This window comes from Schistocerca nitens, chromosome 2 (genome assembly GCF_023898315.1).
Source record: "Schistocerca nitens isolate TAMUIC-IGC-003100 chromosome 2, iqSchNite1.1, whole genome shotgun sequence".
In the NCBI taxonomy this organism is placed as follows: Eukaryota; Metazoa; Arthropoda; class Insecta; order Orthoptera; family Acrididae; genus Schistocerca; species Schistocerca nitens.
This window is the reverse complement of record NC_064615.1, coordinates 491,370,166-491,385,202: the sequence shown is the minus strand read 5'-3', so window position 1 is coordinate 491,385,202 and position 15,037 is coordinate 491,370,166. Positions and strand designations below refer to the sequence as shown.

The 15,037-nt window shown below is 38.1% G+C and overlaps 1 protein-coding gene across 3 annotated transcripts in view; it reads right to left on the bottom strand.

The window, feature by feature from the left end:
* LOC126236441 (sorting nexin-14-like) overlaps positions 1-15,037 on the bottom strand; it is a 233,372-nt gene that overhangs the window by 18,809 nt on the left and 199,526 nt on the right. For all 3 annotated transcript variants that reach the window (XM_049945754.1, XM_049945755.1, XM_049945756.1), the window contains one exon: positions 7,301-7,485. In XM_049945754.1, coding sequence (XP_049801711.1) covers positions 7,301-7,485 — 185 coding nt within the window. The remainder of the gene's footprint in view (positions 1-7,300; positions 7,486-15,037) is intronic.

The following is a 15,037-nucleotide window of genomic DNA, read 5'->3' as shown; positions in this document are numbered from 1 at the left end:
TCCTTCTCTTCCTATCAAATTTCAGTCCCCCATCACAGTTAAGTTTTCTTATCTATTAACTATCTGAATAATTCCTTTATAGCATCATAATTCTTTCAATCTCTTCAGCTAGTTGGCATATAAACTTGGTGTGAGTTGGTTTTATGTCTATCTTGGCTATGATAGTGCATTCACTATGCTGTTTATAACAACTTACTTGTATTCCTATTTTCTTATTCATTATTAGACCTACTCCTGCATTACCTCTACTTAATTTGTATTTATAACACTTATCTGATCAGAAGTGCCATTCTTACTGCCATCACACTTCACTAATTCCCTCTATATCTGTCAGCCTATCAATTACACTTTTTAAATTCTCTAACCTCCATACCCCAGTAAGTGATCTGTTCTGGCTTGTGGAATGCCACTTTTGTTTTTCCTGATGCCAATATCCTCCTGCCAAGAGATCTAAATGAGGGACTATTTTCTCTGGAAAATTTTACCCAAGAGGACATCATCATCATTTAACCATAAAGAAAAACTACACACACTTGAACAAAAAACGATGACTAGTTTACCCTCACTTTCAGCTGTTCACAGGTCCAGCACAGCAAGCCCATGTTGGCTAATTTTATAAAGCAAGTTCAGGCAATCATCCAGACTGCTGTCCTTGCAAATACTGATGAAGACTGTTGCTTCTCTTCAGGAACCACATGTTTATCTGGCCTCCCTGCAGACACCTCTTCATTGTTGTTACGCCTATGGTATGGGTATCTGAATCTCTGAGGTACCTGAGCCACCCCACCTCAGCACAGTCTATGGGGGGTGGGGGTCAAAATATGAGTAATAAACGCTTTCTCTACCCCCATGAACCATGGACCTTGCTGTTGGTGGGGACGCTTGCGTGCCTCAGTGATACAGATGGCCGTACCGTAGGTGCAACCACAACGGAGGGGTATTTGTTGAGAGGCCAGACAAACGTGTGGAACGTGTGGTTCCTTTTCAGTAGTTGCAGGGGCAACAGACTGGATGATTGACTGATTTGGCCTTGCAACACTAACCAAAACGGCCTTGCTGTGCTGGTACTGCGAACGGCTGAAAGCAAGGGGAAACTACAGCCGTAATTTTTCCCGAGGGCATGCAGCTTTACTGTATGGTTGAATGATGATGGCGTCCTCTTGGATAAAATATTCTGGAGGTAAAATAGTCCCCCATTCGGATCTCCAGGCGGGGACTACTCCAGAGGACGTCGTTATCAGGAGAAAGAAAACTAGCGTTCTATGGATCGGAGCGTGGAATGTCAGATCCCTTAATCGGGCAGGTAGGTTAGAAAATTTAAAAAGGGAAATGGATAGGTTGAAGTTAGATATAGTGGGAAAAGTGAAGTTCGGTGGCAGGAGGAACAAGACTTTTGGTCAGATGAATACAGGGTTATAAATACAAAATCAAATAGTTGGGTAATGCAGGGTAATGCAGGAGTAGGTTTAATAATGAATAGAAAAATAGGAGTGCAGGTAAGCTACTACCAACAGCATAGTGAACGCATTATTGTGCCCAAGATAGTCACGAAGCCCATGCCTACTACAGTAGTACAAGTTTATATGCCAACTAGTTCTGCAGATGATGAAGAAATTGATGAAGTGTATGATGAGATAAAAGAAATTATTCAGGTAGTGAAGGGAGCCGAAAATTTAATAGTCATGGGTGACTGGAATTCGAGAGTAGGAAAAGGGAGAAAAGGAAACATAGTGGGTGAATATGGATTGGGGGAGAGAAATAAAAGAGGAAGCCGTTTGGTAGAATTTTGCACAGAGCATAACTTAATCATAGCTAACACTTGGTTCAAGAATCATAAAAGAAGGTTGTATATGTGGAAGAATTCTGGAGATACTAGAAGGTATCAAATAGATTATATAATGGTAAGACAGAGATTTAGGAACCAGGTTTTAAATTGTAAGACATTTTCAGGGGCAGATGTGGACTCTGACCATAATCTATTGGTTATGAAGTGTAGATTAAAACTGAAAACACTGCAAAAAGGTGGGAATTTAAGGAGATGGGACCTGGATAAACTGACTAAACGAGAGGTTGTACAGAGTTTCAGGGAGAGCATAAGGGAACAATTGACAGGAATGGGGGAAAGAAATACAGTAGAAGAAGAATGGGTAGCTCTGAGGGATAAAGTAGTGAAGGCAGCAGAGGATCAAGAGTAGTGAAGGCAGCAGAGGATCAAGTAGGTAAAAAGACGAGGGCTAGTAGAAATCCTTGGGTAACAGAAGAAATATTGAATTTAATTGATGAAAGGAGAAAATATAAAAACGCAGTAAATTAAGCAGGCGAAAGGGAATACAAACATCTCAAAAATGAGATCGACAGGAAGTGCAAAATGGCTAAGCAGGGATGGCTAGAGGACAAATGAAAGGATGTAGAGGCTTATCTCATGAGGGGTAAGATAGATACTGCCTACAGGAAAATTAAAGAGACCTTTGGAGAAAAAAGAGCCACTTGTATGAATATCAAGAGCTCAGATGGAAACCCAGTTCTAAGCAAAGAAGGGAAAGCAGAAAGGTGGAAGGAGTACATAGAGGGTCTATACAAGGGCGATGTACTTGAGGACAATATTATGGAAATGGAAGAGGATGTAGATGAAGATGAAATGGGAGATATGATACTGCGTGAAGAGTTTGACAGAGCACTGAAAGACCTGAGGTGAAAAAACAAGGCCCCGGGAGTAGACAACATTCCATTGGAACTACTGACGGCCTTGGGAGAGCCAGTCCTGACAAAACTCTACCATCTGGTGAGCAAGATGTATGAGACAGGCGAAATTCCCTCAGACGTCAAGAAGAATATAATAATTGCAATACCAAAGAAAGCAGGTGTTGACAGATGTGAAAATTACCGTACTATCAGTTTAATAAGTCACAGCTGCAAAATACTAAAGCGATTTCTTTACAGACGAATGGAAAAACTAGTAGAAGCCGACCTCGGGGAAGATCAGTTTGGATTCCGTAGAAATGTTGGAACACGTGAGGCAATACTGACCCTACGACTTATCTTAGAAAATAGGTTAAGGAAAGGAAAACCTACATTTCTAGCATTTGTAGACTTAGAGAAAGCTTTTGACAATGTTGACTGGAATACTCTCTTTCAAATTCTAAAGGTGGCAGGGGTAAAATACAGGGAGCGAAAGGCTATTGACACTTTCTACAGAAATCAGATGGCAGTTACAAGAGTCAAGGGGCATGAAAGGGAAGCAGCGGTTGGGAAGGGAGTGAGACAGGGTTGTAGCCTCTCCCCAATGTTATTCAATCTGTATATTGAGCAAGCAGTAAAGGAAACAAAAGAAAAATTTGGAGTAGGTATTAAAGTCCATGGAGAAGAAATAAAAACGTTGAGGTTCGCTGATGACATTGTAATTCTGTCAGAGACAGCAAAGGACTTGGAAGAGCAGTTGAACGGAATGGACAGTGTCTTGAAAGGAGGATAGAAGATGAACATCAACAAAAGCAAAACGAGGATAATGGAATGTAGTCAAATTAAATCGGGTGATGCTGAGGGAATTAAATTAGGAAATGAGACACTTAAAGTAGTAAAGGAGTTTTGCTACTTGGGGAGCAAAATAATTGATGATGGTCGAAGTAGAGAGGATATAAAATGTAGACTGGCAATGGCAAGGAAAGCGTTTCTGAAGAAGAGAAATTTGTTAACATCGAGTATAGATTTAAGTGTCAGGATGTCGTTTCCGAAAGTATTTGTATGGAGTGTAGCCATGTATGGAAGTGAAACAAGGACGATAAATAATTTGGACAAGAAGAGAATAGAAGCTTTCGAAATGTGGTGCTACAGAAGAATGCTGAAGATTAGATGGGTAGATCTCATAACTAATGAGGAGGTATTGAATAGAATTGGGGAGAAGAGGAGTTTGTGGCACAACTTGACAAGAAGAAGGGACCAGTTGGTAGGACATGTTCTGAGGCATCAAGGGATCACAAGTTTAGCATTTGAGGGCAGCGTGGAGGGTAAAAATCGTAGAGGGAGACCACGAAATGAATACACTAAGCAGATTCAGAAGGATGTAGGTTGCAGTAAGTACTGGGAGATGAAGAAGCTTGCACAGGATAGAGTAGCATGGAGAGCTGCATCAAACCAGTCTCAGGACTGAAGACACAACAACAACAAATGCTTTCTACGACACAGTATGTCTGTAGTAATTCAAAGCGCATTATGTTAACATTAAGTTATTAGCTTCTGTTTTGAGCACGAGTAAGAAAGATCCTTTCTTTTACTGACATCTCAATTCGACCACAAACTGATTATTAAAAAGACAGTTGAATTCTGATTGGCTCACTGTCATTTCTGTTGTTAAAGTATCTGAGATATACCTATCAATAACATAAAGTGATAGTGTTTTGAAGCAAAACTAATAGATTTAATAATGAAATCTACACTAGTCGAAGAAAAGACACAATAGTGACTAAAGTCTGGTTCAGAGTCACTATGTAATGTTTCAGTTCTTCTTCATCTTATATGCAATTGGAAATCACACTGACGTGATGTGAAAGCACTTATTCAGATTTGACAGCACACATTTGCATGTATCATCATCATCATCACATCATCATCATCATTGCCATCATCATCTGCTGCAATGAAGAGTTACAGGTAGCTGCTAAGCATAACACAAAGTTTAGAAGTGCTCTCCCTTTCTTGCTCAACCACTCTTCATTCTGCACTATTCCCCATTCCAGGTGTCTACATCTCTCTTTCGCATCTTAAGACCGTGAACGCAGTTTGAACCACACTGTCTGTCAAGCTTATCATCAGGCATGAGCCAAAAAATTGACTGACAGCTTAGGCGTAGTAAATCCAACATCCTTTTCTAGACATTAATGGACTGGATGGCACAATGATTTTGTGTTTAGAAGTAAGCCCTGACAAAACAGTGAGTTATTTTGAGCATTCATACATATTTTGTAGTGTGCATGAACATATCTACATAAGAAATATCCTTAAATCTGCATATTATAATTACAAAAAGTACTTCTCTGTCTACCTTCAAGTCATAGTTGAGGGCAGCTATACATTTATAACAGTCGATGAAGGAGCATATGGAAGGTGGAATGACAGCAGTGTCTTTGAGGGTGCTGCCATCTTATTTACTCCTAGGCATTACAGCCCATGTAAGGCCTTGACCCCTCTGATGGTTGCAACTCATACTTTATGACCTTCTGCTCATTTCCTCCATCTTCTTGCTCCCACCTTTCTCAAGTCATTCTCTACATCATCCAACCATCATTTCTGTGGTCTCCCTTTCCACCTTCTGCCACCTGAATTTCCTCTGTAGACCTTGACAATCTATCCTTTGACATCTGTTCTACATGGCCCAACCATCTTAATATTTTGCCCCTCCAATTCCTTATTTTTCTGTATTCTCCACTGCTCTGCTTCGCTCACTCCTCCAAAAATCTTTCTTAATAGTTTCCTCTCCCAACTTCTCAGAATTTCTCTTCTGTCACAGTCACTGTCCATGTTTCTGAGCTATACATTACCACCAGTCTTATAACCATTCGATTAACAGTCACCTCTGATTTTCTGGTTATTCAGTCATCTTGGAGAGCACATGAAAAATGTGAAATATTTACATATCAAAATCAGTGCTGCAGACTTTGTTGTGATTGCATAATTGTGCTTGTCACTGACAAATTAAACTGGTTTTTGAAATCATATACTAGTCACATTTAAACTGTGTGCAAGACTGTGACTTGAACCTAGAACTTTGTATTTTGTGGGCAACACAGTTACTAATTGAGCTATCTGGGTACTATTCATGGCCTGCCCTCATGGCTGTACTTCCACCAGTATCCCTGTCCTACCTCCCAATTTTGTAGATGTTCTCCTGAATATCTTTTGAGACTAGCACTGCTGCTGGAAAGAAGGATAGTACTGAAAGGAATACAGGAGACCTTCCATGATGTCTGGATGGGAGGACAGGGATACTGGTACAAGTACAGCTGCAAAGCTGGGTTGTGAGTAGTACATGGGTAGTTCTATCAGTAAGAGCATGTCCACAAAAGGGCAGGGTTCAAGTCCCACTTCAGTACACAGTTTTAATCTGTCAGAGAGTTTCAAAACAGTGCAAACCTGCAGCAGCATGGAAGATTTATTCTGGATACAAAACTTAACTTTCTTTAATTACAAAAACCTTTAGAACGAAAAAAAAAAAAAAAAGTTCAAAATGGTACACTCCTGCAAAATTAACAGCCCCTAATTAACATTTTAGAGCATATGTTGCAAGTCTTTGAAACGTGCAAAAAATTGTGAACCGTTTAATATTCTGACTGACAGGTGTCACATATAGGCAGTCTTCATTGCATGGAATGTACATGAACCCATGTTGTGCTTCTGGAAAGGTATTGGTGGAAATCTTTTGCTGCTGAATTTCCCTGAGATGTGTCAATAACCATCAGATGTAACACTGCATAGTATACATTAGCAGAACGAATGCTTCTGAAGAGCAGTGGTTTGTTTCTGTTTATATAGATGAATGTCTGCCGCTCGTGGTCTCGCAGTAGCGTTCTTGCTTCCCGAGCACGGGGTCCCAAATTCAATTCCCGGCGGGGTCAAGGATTTTCACCTGCCCTGAGATGACAGGGTGTTGTTAGGTCATCTTCATCATCATCATTCATCTCCATTATGGTCAGAGGAAGGCAACGGCAAAACACCTCCATTAGGAGCTTGCCTAGTACGATGGTGCGGGTCTCCCGCATCGTTCCCCTATGCTCTGTCAAGAAGCATGGGACTTCATCATCATCATACAGATGAAAATGGAAAAGAAGTAGACGATGTAGGTGAGACACACTGCTAAGCTTGTCATCTCCCTCTGACACATCATAAGCTTCAAAAATGTTTTGAATGTATCTTAACACAAAGCACTGATACATAATGTACTACAAGAAACTGAATTATTTTTTGGCCTGTCTTCTGATATCTAAAATAGGACAGCAATTTTAAAATTCAATATTTAAGAAATGTAAGTTTTTCAGAAGTCATTTATGTAATTCACTGAGAACTTTATGATTTTTTATCATTTTGAACAATGTCTACTTTAATCTCAGATGTAATTATTCTTTAATTTATAATTCATGAGATTACAGCACATAACATTCTTATTAACAATTACCCTACTGAAAAGTCTGATATGATCATTAAATATTTATGTTTATTATGCATAAATATTGGTTGTGTTCATTATAATTCACCACTATGACAAGATTATAACTTCAAGTTTTTGATCTTAATGTCCTTTTTACATTACCTGTTTGTTGAGAAGTGGGCTCTGAAGTGCAGTGAAAATTGTCAAAATCCCATCCTTGTATCTGCTGCCAAGCCATGAGTTGAGAACCCCTGGCAACAATGACTGAAGCTGACTAAGAGTAAAGGCGGCTCGTGCTTTTAATTCCAGTGCTGTCGGTGATGAAGCTTTATGGCCAAATACAGCTCCTGTAAGTGAATATTCTATATCTAAGAGACAAAATGAAATATGGGCTAAAAGGTAATGACTGAAAGAACAGAACGACACATCAATATACACAGATTACATTGGCAACAGCAAAATGTATCTGAACTAAAAATAATAGTACTTTCGTGCTTAACAACCACAAGTAATTCTGCACTTATCTTGCATCTTATAGTGTTGTATCTTTTGGTGGTCAGTCCATGAAATCTAGAAGATTGTGAGGTGACAAAATCGTTGTAGCACACCACAGGCAAGTGAATTGCCTAAACCTATTATGTATCATCAGTTAGATATCAACCTGGACTTTTCATAGTTTTGTCTGTTAGATAGGTAATGATGGATAGTACTTTGAATTATTATTGTTTTATTGATTTCGTGCACGAAAAAATGTTGTTGTAGAAAGACGATGTACACTGGGACTGCAGTCTGAGAGTGTACATATGTTCTCCAGCCAGGCAGAGTTTTACAGTGCTGCACACCAGGGAGCAAGCAGCAAGAGTGGGCTGGCCACCAGAAACATTAAACAACGGTTGAATAATTGTTAAAAGAAGTAATGATACCGTTCATTCGTACCTTTTAATGGTTCAGGATGATTTTAAAATGGTCTTATTGGACAGTATTAGTTTGACTGAGAAGTGGATTAGAGGTAGCACCAGTCTGGACAAATGGCTGAGAGAGAGCTGTTTGCTCCATGGATAGCCATGTGCAAGAAAGACTATGAGGTGGTAAGTCAACTATCTGGTTTGACTTTGTGTAGTTTAACATCGAAATTCCAGAGAAGGTGCAATTTGTTGGATAAAGTTATCCAAGGTTCTAACTAATACTATTATTGAATCGAGGTTCCCTGACAGATGATGTATTGTGGAAAATTTGGTAACTTTGTTAAGAGCTATTAAATGTTGGGGCATAAAGAGCTGGTTTGTGGTCTGGTGGAATTCAGCCACAGATTGTTGGTTTGATGAAATGCCTTTGGATGCATTACTGTCTGACCTTGATGACTGATTAGAAATCAGCATGGCTTTGACTTGTTTCTGTAGCACGAGAATCATACTACTGCTCAGTGAACACTAAGGTGAGTGAGTGGTTTCTGGTGTTTTTGCAGGATATTAAAATGAGTCTTGAGTACATTACTCAGCTTGAAGGAAGCTTATTGTTTAGCAGTATCCATTTTGTTGCAATTACGGAATGTAATAGTGGTGTGGGAGTTTTGGTTTGTCCCAGCAGAGAATGAAATCAAGGTCGAGGTGAGTAGTAAAAGTTGGTTACAGGAGGAGCTATTAATTGAAGCATGAATGTGTCATTCTCTTCAGAAAACCAGAACCTGATTGGCCCAATCTGCAACAACATCAGTGGGATTTTGTGCAAACAGAGGCCAATGTCTGAAGCAGCTCAGCTTTGTTTTCCCATGTTAAATACAGGTATAAAGTGATGGTAGCACTGTTGTTGTTGTGGTCTTCAGTCCTGAGACTGGTTTGATGCAGCTCTCCATGCTATTCTATCCTGTGCAAGCTCCTTCATCTCCCAGTACCTACTGCAACGTACATCCTTCTGAATCTGCTTAGTGTATTCATCTCATGGTCTCCCTCTACGATTTTTACCCTCCACACTGCCCTCCAATGCTAAATTTGTGATCCCTTGATGCCTCAGGACATGTCCCACCAACCGATCCCTTCTTCTAGTCAAGTTGTGCCACAAACTTCTCTTCTCCCCAATCCTATTCAATACCTCCTCACTAGTTACGTGATCTACCCACCTAATCTTCAACATTCTTCTGTAGCACCACATTTCGAAAGCTTCTATTCTCTTCTTGTCCAAAATATTTATCATCCATGTTTCACTTCCATACATGGCTACACTCCATACAACTACTTTCAGAAATGACTTACTGACACTTAAATCTATACTCGATGTTAACAAATTTCTCTTCTTCAGAAACGCTTTCCTTGCCATTGCGTCTACATTTTATATCCTCTCTACTTCGACCATCATCAGTTATTTTGCTCCCCAAATAGCAAAACTCATTTACTACTTTAAGTGTCTCATTTCCTAATCTAATTCCCTCAGCATCACCCGACTTAATTCGACTACATTCCATTATCCTTGTTTTGCTTTTGTTGATGTTCATCTTATACCCTCCTTTCAAGACTCTGTTCATTCCATTCAACTGCTCTTCCAAGTCCTTTGCTGTCTCTGACACAATTACAATGTCATCGGCGAACCTCAAAGTTTTTATTTCTTCTCCCTGAATTTTAATACCTACTCCGAATTTTTCTTTTGTTTCCTTTACTGCTTGCTCAATATACAGATTGAATAACATCGGGGAGAGGCTACAACCCTGTCTTACTTCCTTCCCAACCACTGCTTCCCTTTCATGCCCCTCGACTCTTTATAACTGCCATCTGCTTTCTGTACAAATTGTAAATAGCCTTACGCTCCCTGTATTTTACCCCTGCCACCTTCAGAATTTGAAAGAGAGTATTTCAGTCAACATTGTCAGAAGCTTTCTCTAAGTCTACAAATGCTAGAAACATAGGTTTGCCTTTTCTTAATCAATCTTCTAAGATAAGTCGTAAGGTTAGTATTGGCTCACGTGTTCCAACATTTCTACGGAATCCAAACTGATCTTCCCCGAGGTCCGCTTCTACCAGTTTTTCCATTCGTCTGTAAAGAATTCGTGTTAGTATTTTGCAGCTGTGACTTATTAAACTGATAGTTCGGTAATTTTCACATCTGTCAACACCTGCTTTCTTTGGGATTGGAATTATCATATTCTTCTTGAAGTCTGAGGGTATTTCGCCTGTCTCGTACATCTTGCTCACCAGGTGGTAGAGTTTTGTCAGGACTGGCTCTCCCAAGGCCATCAGTAGTTCTAATGGAATGTTGTCTACTCCCGGGGCCTTGTTTCGACTCAGGTCTTTCAGTGCTCTGCATCTAGAGGAATTATTTCTAACCACCCAGAATTGCAAACCTCTCACCTGGTTCACATTCATGCAAGTGGCTCTCTTTCCTCCAAAGGTCTCTTTAATTTTCCTGTAAGCTGTATCTAGCACTAGCTGTTTATTTTTGAATAGGCCACATTAGTTATGGTGTCTTGGGGAACCTGGGACTTTGAACAAAACATCTTGTATTATAGACAAGCTTTTCTCAACAGAGCATCATATGTGATTAACAAAAGCAAAATTAAAACTGGTTTTTTTTCAGGCTTTTGATCTTCTCTTGTCTAATGTTCAGTTTGACCAAAAAATCTTAAGATCATAGTAATAGGAAAGAAAATGTAATCTAAGTAGTAAGTAAAGTGTCAAGCAAAAGACTAAGTGATCAGAGATTATAGTCAGCTTCCATAAATGACTAAATGTGTTTGATATTAATCTCCAAAACAGATAATGAAGCACAGAAGTAATGAATTTGCCCTATAAAAATTATATTAATTTTAGTTATTGTATTGAAGGGTGAAAAGAAGTAAGCAATACAAATAAAGCACAAGAAAAGTTCTTGTGTAATATGCTAAGCAATAGGCAATAGAATGGATTATATCTCTCACTCTGTAATAGAAATATCTTTGTCCAGTTTGGCAGTAAATTTAAAAGAGAAGGCAGTGCAGTGAAGCCTATTTAATATTAACACAAACCAGATAAATGCATTAAACGGTAAATTAGAGGTTGAAAGTACAAATACATTTTTTTTTAATTTTTTTTTTATTTTTTTTTTTTTTTTTTTTTTTTTTTTAGTATCAGTGGTAATATACAGTAGAGTTAGCTCAAAATGGGTAAGTCTCTTCTTTATTCTTGCTCAGTGAGACAGTAATATGACAGTTATTTAATATTCATGGTAGCTAGCAAAATATGTCTCTTCTTATATTCACAGGCAATTTGCATGAAATCAGAACTCAACATTAATAATCATGTTATTAACATTAATAAACTATGTTATTAATATTAATAAAGTATGTAGATCAGCCATATCTAGTGCTGAGCTTTTGTGAAGTGGCAGTAGTAAATAGCTATTTTAGTGTCATACTGAACTGATCAAAACTAAAAGCAAATACTGTATCTTTACAAACCTATACTAAGTTATCTTAGACCGAAATATGCAAACAGTTGAATAGAAAATTTGTTGGTTTATAAAGCAGGGTGTGATTAACTACATTCACATAGAAGTTGGACCGAAATATGTTAGTCGAACGATACCGAGTTACATTGTTATTCTCTTTCTATTGCAACTGAACAGCACATTTTCTTTAGTAGCTAGAGGATAATGTGATACTATTAGATTAAACATTATCCATAAGGATGCTCTATATAGTTCACGCAGAAACAAGCCTGTACTTGTTACTTGATCTAAGTTATTTTAGATGTGTCAATACTGTTGCAAGGCTAATCTAACGGAGCCTGGAATTTTTGCAAAATCAGATATGTAAGGCAGATAACGGCATATTTAAGATTACTGATACGAGTGATTGACACAAAGTAATAACAGAAATAAAATATTAGTATTGGGACAAAGGACAGGTTTTCCAAGTACAGGGCTAGACAAGATGGATACAAACAATACATCCTCTCTGGGCAAAATAAATTAACAAATAAATTATTTTAAAAATATTCAGAACTGTTGATAACTATTTATAACTGTCTGTAGAATCCAAATAGCATAACATCTGAAACACAATGAACTGTTGGAAAATTACTTATGTGTCCTGAAAGGAAACTGTTACTAACAAATACCACTTTCTTTGAACAAATAAAGCTGTGCTATCTATACTGATCTATTTGCAGGGCAGAAAATACAGCCAAACAGGAGGAAACTAGCATTTATGTTCACCTTAACAAGAAAAAGTAGCATAAATCAGAGGAGAATGTAAATGAAATGAACCTTAAATCCCCATGTAATGGCGAAGCTCTAAGACAATAATTTACACAGTGATGAGGGAAACTGAAACCAGACTGAAAAGTGAACTAATTCTCACACAAACCAGTCAATAATGTAACCAAGCAAAGTATGTTCATGGAAGGATAGCAAACCACTACTTGAGATACACTATGTCCACGTATCTTTGAGACAAAAATAACAAAAAATGAAACAGAGAGAAATGCAAAGGATGATGGATGTTAAACTGAGAAGAAAAATTACCAGACAAATCAAATACACTGCATTATCTACACTAACAACATAAATATATCAAAGGTCATCTGTGCAGTACTTTGATTCTCTCTCACTCCTCTGTTTTACAATGACAAGATAAAAGCATACAAAAAGCATCTAAAATCTTTGTTTTACTGATGTTCACCTGTTTCCCATGATATTTAATCAACAAGTGAAAAACATCCTGTAGAAACTCCAAATGATGCAAACTCTCACAGCTCTCAGGTGATTGCGCAAAGAAGCCCTCAACAAAAACTAATCACTTCACTATGTCTTCAGATGAGCTCAATTAACTACACATAGGGCCTCAGAAGGCCATTATCTGAGTTTTTCAGGCATTTACCAAGTTGTTTTGACATTTCTGATGATTGCGTAGGTGTATTACCTGTACGGTGCATCCTATCTGTTCGAGGCTATGCACCAAATAGCACAAATATCTGCGAAATGACTTACATTAATGGAAATACTATAAGGTATGCTACAGTTTTAGGGAACTAAACTGCTATGTCATCAGTACAATTACATAAAACACAGATGAGTGTTGTTAAAACTGATTAAAACAATGACATTCTGTAAAACTAAGCAAAAACAACAAATGAATGATGAAAAAGGATTAAAATACAATACTGGTGTAAAAAAGGCCATAAAAGACAACTATATGAAACACAGGTAAAATCGGCACTGAATAACTGCTGATAAAACATATTATGAAACAGCAGGACCAAAGAATTTAAAAAGAAATGAGAGCACTGTGACTAGATGCATGCTTAACCTTCCTGCCACACAGTCAAATATCAGGATACATGTCACAAAGTCATGTCATAACGACACTTAGCTAAAAAACTGTTTTTACCTTTTAACTCTTTGAGGGGCAGTGGCTATCACCAGGCATTATCTCTTTCAAGGACGGTGGTTATCAATGTTAACCACCTATTTTACGACACCTGGTGACCGAATGGGGCAGCAGTTGTCTCTGCGAGTCACTCAGTTAGTAGAGGGAGTTCTCCCTAGATGGCATGGCATTGGATATCACGCATTTTGCTTTCCTATTGTTGTTACAGCACAATTTGTTTGTTGCCTTGCAGCAGCTTTGTGCCGTTTAGCTAGTGTACGTTTTGAAGAACAAATTTGGCCCATATATACTACTTTCATTTCCAAGTAAGTATTTTCATATGTAAATTTAGTTTATGCTAATGACCTCCAGTGCAATAGTTACGTGAAACAAGTTTACTTATTTCATATTTTTGTTACTTTAATCTAGTTTAGGGCTGCTAACCACCGTGCAACTGGGATACAGCTTTCATTCAGTATGGCTAGGAGGTGTCTTAGTGATGATGAAATACGAAAACTGCTTTTCGAGGACCTTCCATCAGACTCAGATAGTGAAATAAGTTTGTTAGAAGACTCTGACATTGATCCTACATATGAACCTGACTGTGATAACATTGTGTTATCATGTTCTGAAGAGAGTAGCAATGAAGCAGATGATAATTTACCAGAAAGTAATCATCACTTGTGTGATAATAAACAACCTTGCATGGCTACAATTCCATCAAATGATGATTCATCTGCCTCTGAATCAGTTTCTCTGTCCATGCCTAGACATTCGAGATCACCACCACTGGCTAAAGCAACGACATCTGTGACAGTTAATTCTTCACATATACAGCCAAACATCCCAAATCATTCTGGTACCTCTGGTGGATCTGGAAGTGTACCCATTGTTCAGGATGATCCTCCACAATGGAGCCAAAATTTCAGAGTTGAAGCACTGCCTAATTTTGTGGAAAAAATTGGCCCTACAGCTGTTTTTACACAGATGTCAAATCCATCACCACATAAAATATTTTGTGAATTTTTTACTGATGAAATGGTAAAACATATTACATTTCACACCAATTTGTACGCCACACAAAAAGGAAAGCCTTTCATCCTAACTACTGAAAATGAGATAAGGGTTTTCTTAGGCATCAATTTATTTATGAGTGTCAAAAATTACCCAGTTATCGAGATTATTGGTCTTTATCTCCAGATTTAAATGAGTGACATATATGTGACTTGATGACTGTAAAACGATTCAGTTTTCTCCTCAGTTATATCCATTCAAATGACAACTTGATGATGCCTAAAAGGGGACAGGCCAATTTTGACAAGCTATTTAAAATAAGGCCTCTTGTTGAAATGTTGAATAAAAGGTTTGAACAATGGTATCAGCCTCATCAAAAAGTAGCAATTGATGAGTCAATGGCGAAATTTAAAGGCAGAAGCTCAATGAAGCAATACATGAGGGACAAGCCTGTGAAAAGAGGCTATAAAATATGAATGCTGTGTGATGAATCTGCATATAATTTGAAGTTCCAAATTTATACTGGAAGATTAGCTACAGAGAACTGGGAC